We start from the raw sequence: 11,397 nt of genomic DNA on the forward strand, positions 1-11,397 counted from the left end.
CCAGTTCCCTGTCCGGCGGTGCCTGCGATTGGACGGGAGCGCGGTATCAATATTAAACAGGAAGACTTCTGCAAATCTGCATTTCCGTCTTTTCACATAGAGCGTGTATAAATTTTCCATCGTATTTTTTATTACCTTTCTGCCATAATCATATTTTGTTCTTTTTCGTGTCAGCATTGTAGTGCAATTGATCGTGAAGCCAAACTTGGCCACCGCCTCTGGGCGGAGTAGATGGTACATATTCAGGATGGTGACATGGCATACAGAGTGTCCAATCAAAGAAACCCTCATTCTACCCCAGGTGTCCTAGATGCATATAGCATAAACATAATATATTGCTTTTCTGATGTAGCCTACATCTAGAACCTTCTCGGCTATGGACTTTCAACGAGGAGCCCGCCGCAAGGAATTGCAGCGCACCCAGCAATAATGTACCATAACACCAAGATGGAGGGACCACCCAGGGCCTCCCGAGATCACCATTAAGTCGCTTTGTATCTAGACCGGATCAAGGCTTCTCAAGTCTACCGTCCTAGGACTCGACTGAAGCCTTCTATTTTTAATGGAAATTGGATATTCTGTCCTTATGCAGATGTCCTGTTCCTAATCTCCTTCTTTGCTTATCAGAAAATTTGATAGAGATCACCTGTTTGGAATCGGTCGGGTCTTTGTAGTTAAAGCTCGAAAAAAAAAAGACGCTATTTGAATGCGACTCAACTGTCTGCGGCTCGTGAGAGCTGATGGGGGACGAGACAACAACGTGGAGAATTGGCTTACTATCAATATCCAACCTCTCCTTCAACCTGTCTCAGAGAAACGTCCTGTCGGAGAAGGATTTTGGAGATATTCCTACCACAACTGGTCCATTTGGCGCAGACTATGCTCGAACATGTTTGCCAGCGCTCGGATATTTGTACCATGCCTACGTATTAGGTGCAGCACCGAAATTATCTTGATTATAAAGCCAATTAATACGACAGACATGCCACCCGAACCATCTTTTCTTGTAACCCGATCCCGCCAGCGCTGAAATAAACGGAGCAAAGAAGCCAAACTTTTCCCAAATAGAGCACAACCCCTTGTAACGTCGCGTGCAGCGAAGTGGTATCTCGTCAAAACCAACATCTGCGCCAAGTGTATCAATGAACGGAAGAGGAAGATAAGAAGAAAAAGTCGAGGGATAGTAATAGCATGGCTCGTGATTAGAGTAGAAAAATCGATCGTCAATTCATTGCCGTCCCAATTCCGCCAGCTCCCGCTCCTTGGCGCGCAGGATCTCGCGCATCTCCTCCGCCTCGCGTTGGAGCTTCGCCCGTCGTTCTTCCCGGAGGTTGAGCTCTGTGACTCCCGGCAAGGGCTGGTGCGGCTGCTGCTGACGGTTGAGAGCGGCGAGCTTCGGGTCGAGACGGGATTCGTCGTGGAGGTTAGGGTTGAGGATGGAGGAGATGGAGCTGAGGCGAGTGGGTTGCGAAAGGTTCGTCGACGACATGATCGGAGGGAGCTGGTTTGATCCAGACTCCAGAGTAGTAGGGACCGACGCGGCCTCGGCGGACGACGCAGTTTCTGCGAGGGTACGCTTCTTCGGATTCGCGGGATTCGGCGAGATAGAGCGTCGGCCGAACTGGGGGACGGGAGAATGGCTGGGAGCGTTGAGACGCTCGGGTTCCAGCAATCTTGGGGGCGGGGGGTGATGTGGCAACGATGTAGTACCACTGCCAAAGCCTGTGAAGTCAACGGGCGGGGGAGCGAATCCGTATGGCCGCTGAGCCTGCGGTGAGATCCTATCTGCAGGCATATGTTGGTAGTGGTCCACTGGTTCCGCACTGTAGTATCGGTAGTGGTCTTCGTGGCCGTGCGCTAACGCCGCTGGGGACGCTTCGGGCGAGGCGGAGGAGCCGTTTGACGAGTGCGCGCCGCTGGTTGGCGAGTGTTCTCGCAACGCAGGGACGACACGTTTCCGCCGCTTAATGATGGTCTTTTTCATCGTAGAGGGTCGATAACAGCCGTGGAGTTTATAATAGAGGCCTGTTATGGTTAGTCCAACGAAGGGCTCACAACCGGGCAAGGAACAAACTGCATACCACACGCATTACAGATGGGATGGCCGTTCTCATCCCGTCGCCAGAGCGGCGTTACCGTCGTCCCGCAGTTCTGACAAGACACCAAGAGATTCCCGTCCGCGGAAGTCCCATTTTTGGCCTGTGAATCGGATTCTGGTAGAGGAACCGGCTTGTCACTCTCCGAGCCGGCTGTCCGGTTCCACGCATGCACAGGGACAGTGCCGCGCGGCGTCGACTTGTACACTCGATTGTTGTACGCAGGGCATCCATCGCATCCTTCGGCGCCCCCGGTTCCATTACAACTCCCGCCACCGGGGCAGGACCCCTTGGAGCTGCCACAGCCCCCCTCGGTGGTGGGAATAGGGGCAGATTGCGAGGGACCGAGCTGATCGGGGGAGGGGCCGGGCTCCTGGCTGGCCTGGGTGCGGTTGCGTTTGGTCGGGCGCGAAACATTCCGAGCTTTCAGGTAGAGACCACATGCGTTGCAAATCATCGCTCCGGTAGGTGATCGTCGCCATAACGGAGTGCTTTTCGTGCCACAATTGCTATAACGCACGTGAAGTCAGTACAGTGGGCACCAACAGCGAGTCACCACCAAAAGAGCTTACCTGCAGCTGTGGCCCAGGAATGATGTATCCTTCTGCGCCTTGGGCGAGGAAGCCTTATCGGACCCGGGTCTATGGGATTCCTTCTTGATGGACCCGTCGGCTGGGTAATTGTCGGACTGGTATGGGGAGCAAGCGGGAGGGCCGTCGAGGCCTCGGGCAGTCTTATCAACGGGATGCTCCCGACCCGCCTGAGCGGACGAGATCAACTGTTGAGCAGCATCCAAATCCTCGGCAGACGGGTGTCGCGAGACGACGTCCGGGTTTCGAGGGAGCGATTGCACCGTCTCCATCTGGGGGATGGATGCTAGCATATCCTCACGGACAGGGAATCGTGCGGGATGAAGGACGGAGGAATCGGGCGGTTGAAATCAGGGGCGGCGTGTGGGAGAGCGATGTTGCACCGCTGTCGGGGATTGTTGATGTACGGTATCACAAAGTCAAAAGTCGGTCAAGATGACAGTGCAGGCGTGAGGGAAAAAAGAAATGAAAAAAGTTTAAGAGACGCCTGGCAGAAAGGGCGAGCCGGTAGGTTAACTGCAGCTAGTGAGACTCCGAATCCAGCTAGGTGGAATCGTCGCAGAAGATCCTTGACGACGATAGACAAAGGTTCGACAAGGTCCAGTGATCGTCGAGGGGTAAGGAGTTATCGAGTGGACGTCTGATCAACGTGACGCGATAGTTTGGCTGGGCGATCTCCGGACGAGGATGGTGGCGATCGTCGAGATCTGAAGGGAGGCGAACACGTGAGAACGAGGGACGGAAGAACCAACGAGACAGAAGAAATAGCCGCGAGATGCAGTGTCAAAGAGTTCACAAAATGAAGGGGAGGAAGGGAGGGAGGCAAAGTGGACAGATCGATAACGAAGGGGAGAAATGGAAGATCGACGGGGGGCGATCAATCAATCAATCAGACGGAAGAGGATCGGATCAGATATGATGTGGAGGACCGATAGGAGATATGGCATCCACCCAACAGGGGACAAACACGACACCAGGCAGGGATGGGAAGAGGAAGAAGATGGTGAGGAAAAAAGAGAGTGTGTAGAGGATTATCAGGAGATGATGATGATGATGATGATTGTGGTGAGATGAGGCACGCACGGGAAGAAGGCCTGGATCGGAGCTGACGGAGACTGACCTGTTTCTGACTCCAAGAACTTCCAAGGAATCTATTCCTCTTCCTCTCCTTTTCCTTTTCCGTCCTCCGTCTCGTTCGGGTTATCGATCAGGGTCTCAGAATCTATCTTTTTTTTGCTTTTGCCCCTGCAGGCGGTGGTCAATAGTGTATCCCGGGGGGATGGAAAGCATCCTGTTAGACTCACCTCGAACGAATCCACCGGGATGGGTCTTGTGGTTTGCTTTTCTTGTCCGACGAAGGGACGGTTAGGGGAGAGACACGTTGAGGCTTTGTTCGTCAAGGAAACGAGTATTCTGCCGTCGCAGTAGATTTTTCTGGTCGCTATTATTATTAATGTCTTTGCCATGATCGCATTCATCCACTCCTTTGCAACTCTTCCCCCAGATCGTATCATTCCGCTCCACCGCTTCCTCATCGGGTTTAGACCACCGCGCCTGCTGCCATCCACCTTCCTAAAATAGACCCTGGTCTTGAATAAGCCTGATTATGACCCTGCTTATTGGTGGCTGCGGTGGGGCCCCTCATGTCAGCGTTATTTTCTGTCTGCTGATTGGGCACTCGGCCTCGGCAGTCATGAGGATCCCAATGCACAGGTACCTCGTCCAGTTTCCCTGACTAACCACGGGTGTTGGATGAATGATAGGTATTATTATTCTCTCCTGAAACTGATTTACGGAGTAATCGCTCTCATTTACTGAGAGCATCTGATGCGAACTGTTCTTAACCGACGCAATCAGGTTCAACCACGCGGTAAGATCTCCATATCCGAGCAACAAATCCGCATGATCTGTTATCTCCTGATGCTGACAACCAGTTTGATCTATACGCCATCTAATTGGCTCATCCTCCACCGCCATCGCCCCTCTTCAGACTGATAATCTCTCCCAAGAAACCTGCCTCCATCGATGGCCGCTCCAGAACCTTCGGCGCAGAGAGATTGGCCGTTTGACCCTTTGCCCCCCTGTTCCGCATATCCCGCGAGGCAAACAAAAGTACCTGTCGCGGTGTTTACGGCATTAACCATACGCCCCCGACCAAACCTTACCCTCGGCCGTCGTCATCTGGTCCGCCACCCATCAAGTCTGTATTGTATCCTAGTGCCATGATTAGGGGCTTTCATCCGGGCTATGTATCATGTGACGCAGTCCAGAGCCTTATCTAATCTTCAATCCCCTGAGTAATGAATAATGAATTATCTGTTATGTACATACCGTGACATCAGATCCAAAAGGCGGACAATGACATAAGCGCCATCAATGACCATGTCATAGGTGCCTAGTTGAGTGTATCTTGATGCCTGTTCAACAACCAAGCCGACAGAATACCGCGGAAAGAACAGGCGTAGAAACCTGAAACTCCAGCATAGCTGTGTTTAACTACCATCACGTATAGTACAGTGTTCACAATCAACCAACATGCCTCCCATCTATCCAGCTAGGGCAGCAAACTAAGCTTATTCAAGAAGAAAAACATCCCACAATCAACAGATGAACTGCAGAACAACGGCCGCCCAGCCCAGAAACTGTCGTTTCCAGCGCCTCGCCTTCACTCGAATCATCGCATAGATTATTCGTCGCACTCGTCGATCGTCGTACATCGCATTGGAGGAAAAGAAGAGAAATCAAAGGAAAACCCCCCGCTTCTATTTCCCAATTCCACCACAGCGTCGTCGTCCGCTGGGGGGCATCTGCGTCAAAATGATCGTACTCAACCACCTGTCCCAACGCAGACGTTTCCCTCCCGACATCGTCACCCAGAGCAAGGCTTAAACCTGCTCAGCGCCCCAGCCCTGGTCGGTCTCGCGCATGTTCGAGGGAGGCTCGATGGAAGGAATGAACTCCAAGGCCAGGTATCCCAGACCGATGAAGCCGACAATGGAACCGGCGATGTACCGCAGCACATGGCCGTGCAGCATGATGGATCCGACAAAGATGTAGACTGTGCCAACCAGTCAGTACCTAAATTCTTGCCGTCGCCAGGCGGTCGTTCCAATAGACTTACAGACACCCCGGCCGAGGAACGAGAAGAGGAAGGACGCATAGCGGTAGACGTAGTCCGGGACGTTGGGCAGGAACTCAAGGCCACCGACAACTGTGCGGCGTTAGCATTTCTTCGTTCTCACATGTCGCCGATGCATCTCATGGCGGCGATCTTGGGGCGGCGGTCTCAGAAACTTACGGAGACCGAAAATAATGACATAGGCGCCCACGACGATGGAGCCCACGGATGGCGGGAAGAACTGGGCGATACCACCCAGGATCATGATCACGCCGACGGCGATGTTGATAATCCGGCTAGCAAGGGTCAGTGGATTTGCGATGCCTGGTGCCCGGCGATCCGAACGACATACAAGATGTTGGAGAAATCCATTTTGATCGGTTGTTCCCGTCAAGGCTGTGTAGTGTGCTTGGATGGATGATGGTCGGCAAGCGTAAATAGAGCGAGATCAGGAACGAGAAACACCTGAACAGGCAGAAAGGTTAGAACAGTCCCAAACAGTTTCCAGATGCCCTGTATCGCTTTCGGCTGGCCGTCGCAAACCCGGTCAAGGCCGCAAGTTGGCAGCCTGAGCTGCTTGCGGAGAGGTATGCTGGACCTACCCAAGTACAGGAAGTAGGTTAAGAGGTCGTCGCGTGACTGAGGCGGGGTGGGCTGGTTGTCAAGGAGGGCTTGGGATCGAGAAGAAGTTGAGGTACAGGGTCACCCAGCAAAAGAAGTCTTGAATCAGGAACGAAGCAGGGAGAAGTGCGGAGCAGACGGGAGGTCAAGGAGACGGCGAAGCGCAACACGGAGCTCAGTCGTTGCGCCGCAGTCGCAAGCAGCGGGTCTGCCAAGCCTGGATGACTCAGCAGTGACAACAAACAGCCTCATCAACCACTCAAAAAACACCGCAACAGTTCTCACGATAGCCAAGACGATTGAATAATGGCATGACCGAATTAGAAACAGGATGAGGCTAAGATTGGAGTCTCCAGTATGCTCTTCGCTCTATTGGCTCATGGCGTGTCTCCTGTGCGTTCATCTCCAAATTCATGGGAACCCCAGTGGGAATTAATACGGATCGACATGCCTCATTTCCTCCCTCCACTCCTCTACAGCAGCTTCTATCAACAGCGCTGAACATGATTGTTGTTCGGCTATGTACTACATAGGTATGTTGGTACATAGTCGAACAACAATCATTGCTCATCAATACAGAGTTTAATATCATGTTCGAAAGTTCCATTTTCAAGAGTGACAATATGTATTACGTATGCGCGCTCACTCTTCGCCAGTACTAAAATATATCCCTAGATCTGCAACAGCTCACCTTGTCTCTTTTCCAGCCGTGCTGCCGACAACCCATTAGCCAAGCGGCTCATCATCATTGCATCTTCCTCCAGCTCGGCATAGATGGCGTCGATATCTGTTCCAAGACCAACCTGGTCGGCGGTCTCCAGACTGCGTCCATCCAGGAACGGTGCAATCGGGGTCCATACGCTTTGCACGTTGTTGAAGAAGAGATCGACTCCAAGATCGCCCAGGCCTTTGATTTCGCGGACTAGTTCACGGGTCCGCTCTCGATCGTGATGAGCTTCTTCCCAGAGGTTGTTGAGGTCGCCATCTGTCAAGGCATTAGTCGACGTTTCCTTGTAGATCAAGCGCCTCTAGAACATACCGTATTTCTCGTTGATAAACTCCGCCAACTGTCCCAGGTTCGTCGCTCCCTGCTCCCGGTAACGGTTATATCCACCGTCCTTCAGCACCTGAGTCCTCTCCTCCCAGCTGGTATTCTCGAGCTTGTGGATGTCATGGTAGCCCTCATCGATCACTCGGTTGACGGCCCGCTGAGACAAATCATGCGAGATGGGCCTCGACTTCAACATCGCATCAATGACCATCGCCAGCAGCGTCTCCGCTGATGCAGTTAGAGGCTCCTTGGCGACCTGTGTGCCATCCAGAGGTGCCCGGCCGAACTGTTTAACCGCCTTGTGCACCTTGGGAAGGTCGGTGCTATCCTCTTCAGCAGCATCTTCTTCCTCTCCCTGCTCGTCGCTTTCCGCAGGCTTCTCGCCTTCTCCCAACCCTTCCACCTCATCTTCTTCCTCATACTCCTCGTCCTCTTCGTCCTCCTCATCATCGGCCTGAGCTCGGTCATATTCTTCGTAAATATCTCCCTCGGCGTCGTCTTCGTCAACCTCATCCTCCTCGTCCACGTCGGGCTCATCGGCTGGGGTTTCCGAAGGCTTGGGAGCCTTGCGAGCAGGTTCTTTGGCTTCCTTGGAATCCGCAGGAATTTCTAGCTCTCGCGCAGTTCCTCGCTTGCGCTTGGAGCCCCCGACGTCGTCTGTGTCGGGGTATTCTTCGACCTGTGGCGACTTATACTTCATTTTGGCGATCGTAGAGTCTCACAATGATTGTTAACAACGGCTACGCTAATCACAAGAAAGAAACTACAAAGGTTCGCGACGTGGGGTATATAGATTCCGGGGAGCGAGTGGTGACGTCGTCATGATGAAGCCCTCCATTCCCGGGAAGCATGCTTCGGGAACGTTTCTAGAACACTGTTTGTCAAGTACATCGGATCTACATGGCAACGTACTCCGTGCCTCAATAGCCTAGATCCCTATCAATCAGTTGCATCATGGCCATCTCGGCGGGCCATACTTGAATAAACTCCTGGACTCGCCATGACCAGTCTTCATCCCACTGGAAATGAAGGGGGTAAGATGCACAAAAGAATTCCCAGAAGTTAGGAAACCAGCCCGAATTCTCCCAATCGACCAAGAAGACGTGAAATGATCGCCCACCTTGATCGTTTTGGCGACTTGTAATCTCCGCAACCATTATGTTCTTCTGCTGAAGACCTCCATGCGTCAATGTGGGCCGGTGACCTTTAATGACGTGATGGAGGTATTTTTCGTAAAAGCGGCACTTGTAGTCTGGATGTTTGTTTCTGTCGACCAAGGCTCTATAATTACCGACGAAGCCCCCAACGAAGGCAGGTTCGCCGGAGAAAGGCCGTCCCCATCCAGGCCCCCGAAAAAGTCGGGCCATGGACACTCGGCCTTTCGCATTGCGTCGCATATTTGTTGGAGTTTGGCGATAATGTCGTCCTTCTCAGAGTCCGCCAATGATGGCCAAATGGAATTCAGCTGCACCCCGGGGATGCGTTGCATGACCGAGAAAAGTTCCTTGGAATCATAGTACATCGCGTACAGTCGAAGGGCCGGAACTTCTGGGACGTGTCGTTCACAGTAGACTAAAGCCTGGCCTTCCCAAACGTCTACACCACCTCCATATTAGACAACAATATTGTCGTTCACCGCCGCAACCTTGGAGAACGAGGTCTCCCACAGAGCATTGGCACAAGCGCGGATTTCATCTATTGTAGGTAGACGAGGCAGAGGCTGGGAGTTCTGAAAAGGGACATCCACTGGCTTCCACATCGTGAAGAGAGCAGGAGTTGACGGACGTAATATTGAAATATGGATGATTGCCTGAATGGAAGGGAAATGAGGGGTGAAGGAAGATCAGCCACAGAAGTTTATATCCCATGTCAGCCAAACCCCACCTTTCATGTCAAGACTACAGTAAAGATCCCTGAAACCATGCATAATTCATAGCTGCGTAGACGCCTCCCAGGTACGCTTAAACAACTCGGATGGCATACACTCGTAATCCGAATTCTACAGCTTCGCCAGCGTCTTCCGTTTCAACACATCATTCACCAACGCAACCACATCCTGCGCGCACCCAAACGAAGCCTGGTATCCAAACCCCCCATGGCCGTAGTTATGCACAACATTGACGCCGTCAATCTTCTCCGCCTCAAGACGGACACCACCCTCCCGGAGCGGACGCAGTCCCACGCCATGGCGAATAATGTCCAGGCCCTCGATGCCCTGGCCTTCACCCACAAGCTGCGGACAAAGCGCAATTGCGCGCTTCATGATGCGCACCGCAAGGTTGGGGTCCGGCAGCGGATCCCACTGGTTCTTCTGGTAGCAGCCGCCGATGACGGTGCCGCCGCCAGCGGCGCGCGTCATCATGTAGACGAGCTCATCCTCGCCATCGTCCGTGCCGGAGGTGGCCAGCATGACGCCTGGGTCGTTGCGCACGACCACGACCTGTCCGCGGCCCGGGTACAGCTTGTCATCGCGGACGCCGCCGAGCTTCTTCGATGAGAGCCCTGTGCAGTTGATGACGACGTCGGCAGGCTGCCCGGTGTGGTGGGCGGCGGCGGCGTCTTTCACGTGCTGGAGCACGCCACGCTTGAAGACGGCGCCAGTCTTGCGGCATTGCCCGACCAGCCAGGACAGGTAGACAGGCGTGTTGATGCACACAGAGGTGAACCTGCAGGCGTTGTCGATGGTCGGGTCGAGCTGGTCGTCGGGGATGTTGCGGAACTGGACGTGGTTAGTATATGTATGGGGTGAAGGATGACCGGGCCGGCCGTACGTCTGGAACGATGTCTTTATACCAGGGGTCTCTCTGCACGAGCTCGGAGAACTGGCCGGCCGTGGGGCTTTGTTCTTTCTTGCGGTTGTACAGTATGTTTTCTGGGGCTGTTAGAGGGTAGGAATCGCATCAGTTGGACTAGTTTGTACCTTGGAAATGGATCCCCGCCTCGGGGTGGTTTTCTACGAGCTCTTTTAGGGCAGGCCAGGTGTTTCGCTCCCATTTGGCGTGGAGGGTACCGGGCTTGCCAGTCCTATGTCGGGATATCAGTGACTTGCTGGGAGGACTAGATAGATCATAGATAGCAGAAACTCGACATACGGACAGTAGTTGGCACCAGCCCACGGCGAACAATACTCGATGTCATAGTCGCCGGGCATATGTTTCGCAACCACCGTGATACAATTGGAGGGGTCCTTGGAGAGGAGGTAGGCTGTGGTCAAGCCCGAGACTCCGGCTCTGTCAGGGTGGATAATCAGCATTGTGCGGGTAAATCAGGGTCTGGGGAAGTCGGTCCTACCCCAGAATCACGATGTTATTCTTAGGCATAATGGTAGCTGAGAAGAGCGAAGTATATACAGAATGAACGGGCTTATGAGAAAATCAACAAAGAAGAGAAGAAAGGAAGAGACAAGATGACTCAAATATTAATGCTGGATTACTATCCAGGATGCCAATTTCCGCCGGGGAAGTCGACTTATCGACATCCCGATAGCGATTTGATAAGAGAAATCATCCATGTCGCCGAGAGGGGAAACATCATTACCGGAGGGACCGCGTCGATTGATTCGGGTTGACGGTTCGCGACATGCCCTTTATACCTCTAGAGAGCGAGGCCGAGAGACGAAGGGGGTCTATTTGCGGAAGCCTATTCATGGTCGAGAACTAACTAGCTATCCTCATAATGACCTCAGACTGTCTATCGACTTCAAGAGGCGGTGATCGGGGATAAGTCGCGTCCATACCCACTGATACCAAAATTACCGCTTCTGGTACGAGTGTCGTCATAGCACACTGTCTCTCGCGTGTTATCCACCAACTATATTGTTCCCCTAGCTCACCGCCTGAAAGTTTGCGCCCTCCGCACTCGCGTAAGCGTATCGGCCAATACCGCAGTGTTCTTTCTTGGGGCTTTCTTCCCTCTGGCCGT

General features: G+C 53.1%; 4 protein-coding genes across 4 annotated transcripts; all 4 read right to left on the reverse strand.

The window, feature by feature from the left end:
- Positions 1-1,228: 1,228 nt before the first annotated feature.
- On the reverse strand, positions 1,229-2,958 carry sreA (siderophore transcription factor SreA; the record flags this gene model as incomplete). Its single annotated transcript, XM_001216335.1, has 3 exons — positions 1,229-2,025; positions 2,082-2,605; positions 2,669-2,958. The coding sequence occupies 3 exons, from the start codon at positions 2,956-2,958 to the stop codon at positions 1,229-1,231; spliced, it is 1,611 nt and encodes a 536-aa protein (XP_001216335.1).
- Positions 2,959-5,571: 2,613 nt separating this feature from the next.
- Positions 5,572-6,176, reverse strand: ATEG_07715 (TVP15 family protein; the record flags this gene model as incomplete). Its single annotated transcript, XM_001216336.1, has 4 exons — positions 5,572-5,744; positions 5,808-5,897; positions 5,985-6,100; positions 6,157-6,176. 4 exons carry the CDS (start codon positions 6,174-6,176, stop codon positions 5,572-5,574), a joined length of 399 nt encoding a protein of 132 aa, XP_001216336.1.
- Positions 6,177-7,096: 920 nt separating this feature from the next.
- On the reverse strand, positions 7,097-8,176 carry ATEG_07716 (uncharacterized protein; the record flags this gene model as incomplete). The annotated part of the gene is made up of 2 exons (XM_001216337.1): positions 7,097-7,410; positions 7,465-8,176. 2 exons carry the CDS (start codon positions 8,174-8,176, stop codon positions 7,097-7,099), a joined length of 1,026 nt encoding a protein of 341 aa, XP_001216337.1.
- A 1,299-nt stretch (positions 8,177-9,475) lies between these two features.
- On the reverse strand, positions 9,476-10,729 carry ATEG_07717 (FAD-dependent oxidoreductase; the record flags this gene model as incomplete). The annotated part of the gene is made up of 4 exons (XM_001216338.1): positions 9,476-10,195; positions 10,248-10,354; positions 10,397-10,500; positions 10,569-10,729. 4 exons carry the CDS (start codon positions 10,727-10,729, stop codon positions 9,476-9,478), a joined length of 1,092 nt encoding a protein of 363 aa, XP_001216338.1.
- Positions 10,730-11,397: the final 668 nt, after the last annotated feature.

This window comes from Aspergillus terreus, genomic scaffold (assembly GCF_000149615.1).
Source record: "Aspergillus terreus NIH2624 scaffold_11 genomic scaffold, whole genome shotgun sequence".
In the NCBI taxonomy this organism is placed as follows: Eukaryota; Fungi; Ascomycota; class Eurotiomycetes; order Eurotiales; family Aspergillaceae; genus Aspergillus; species Aspergillus terreus.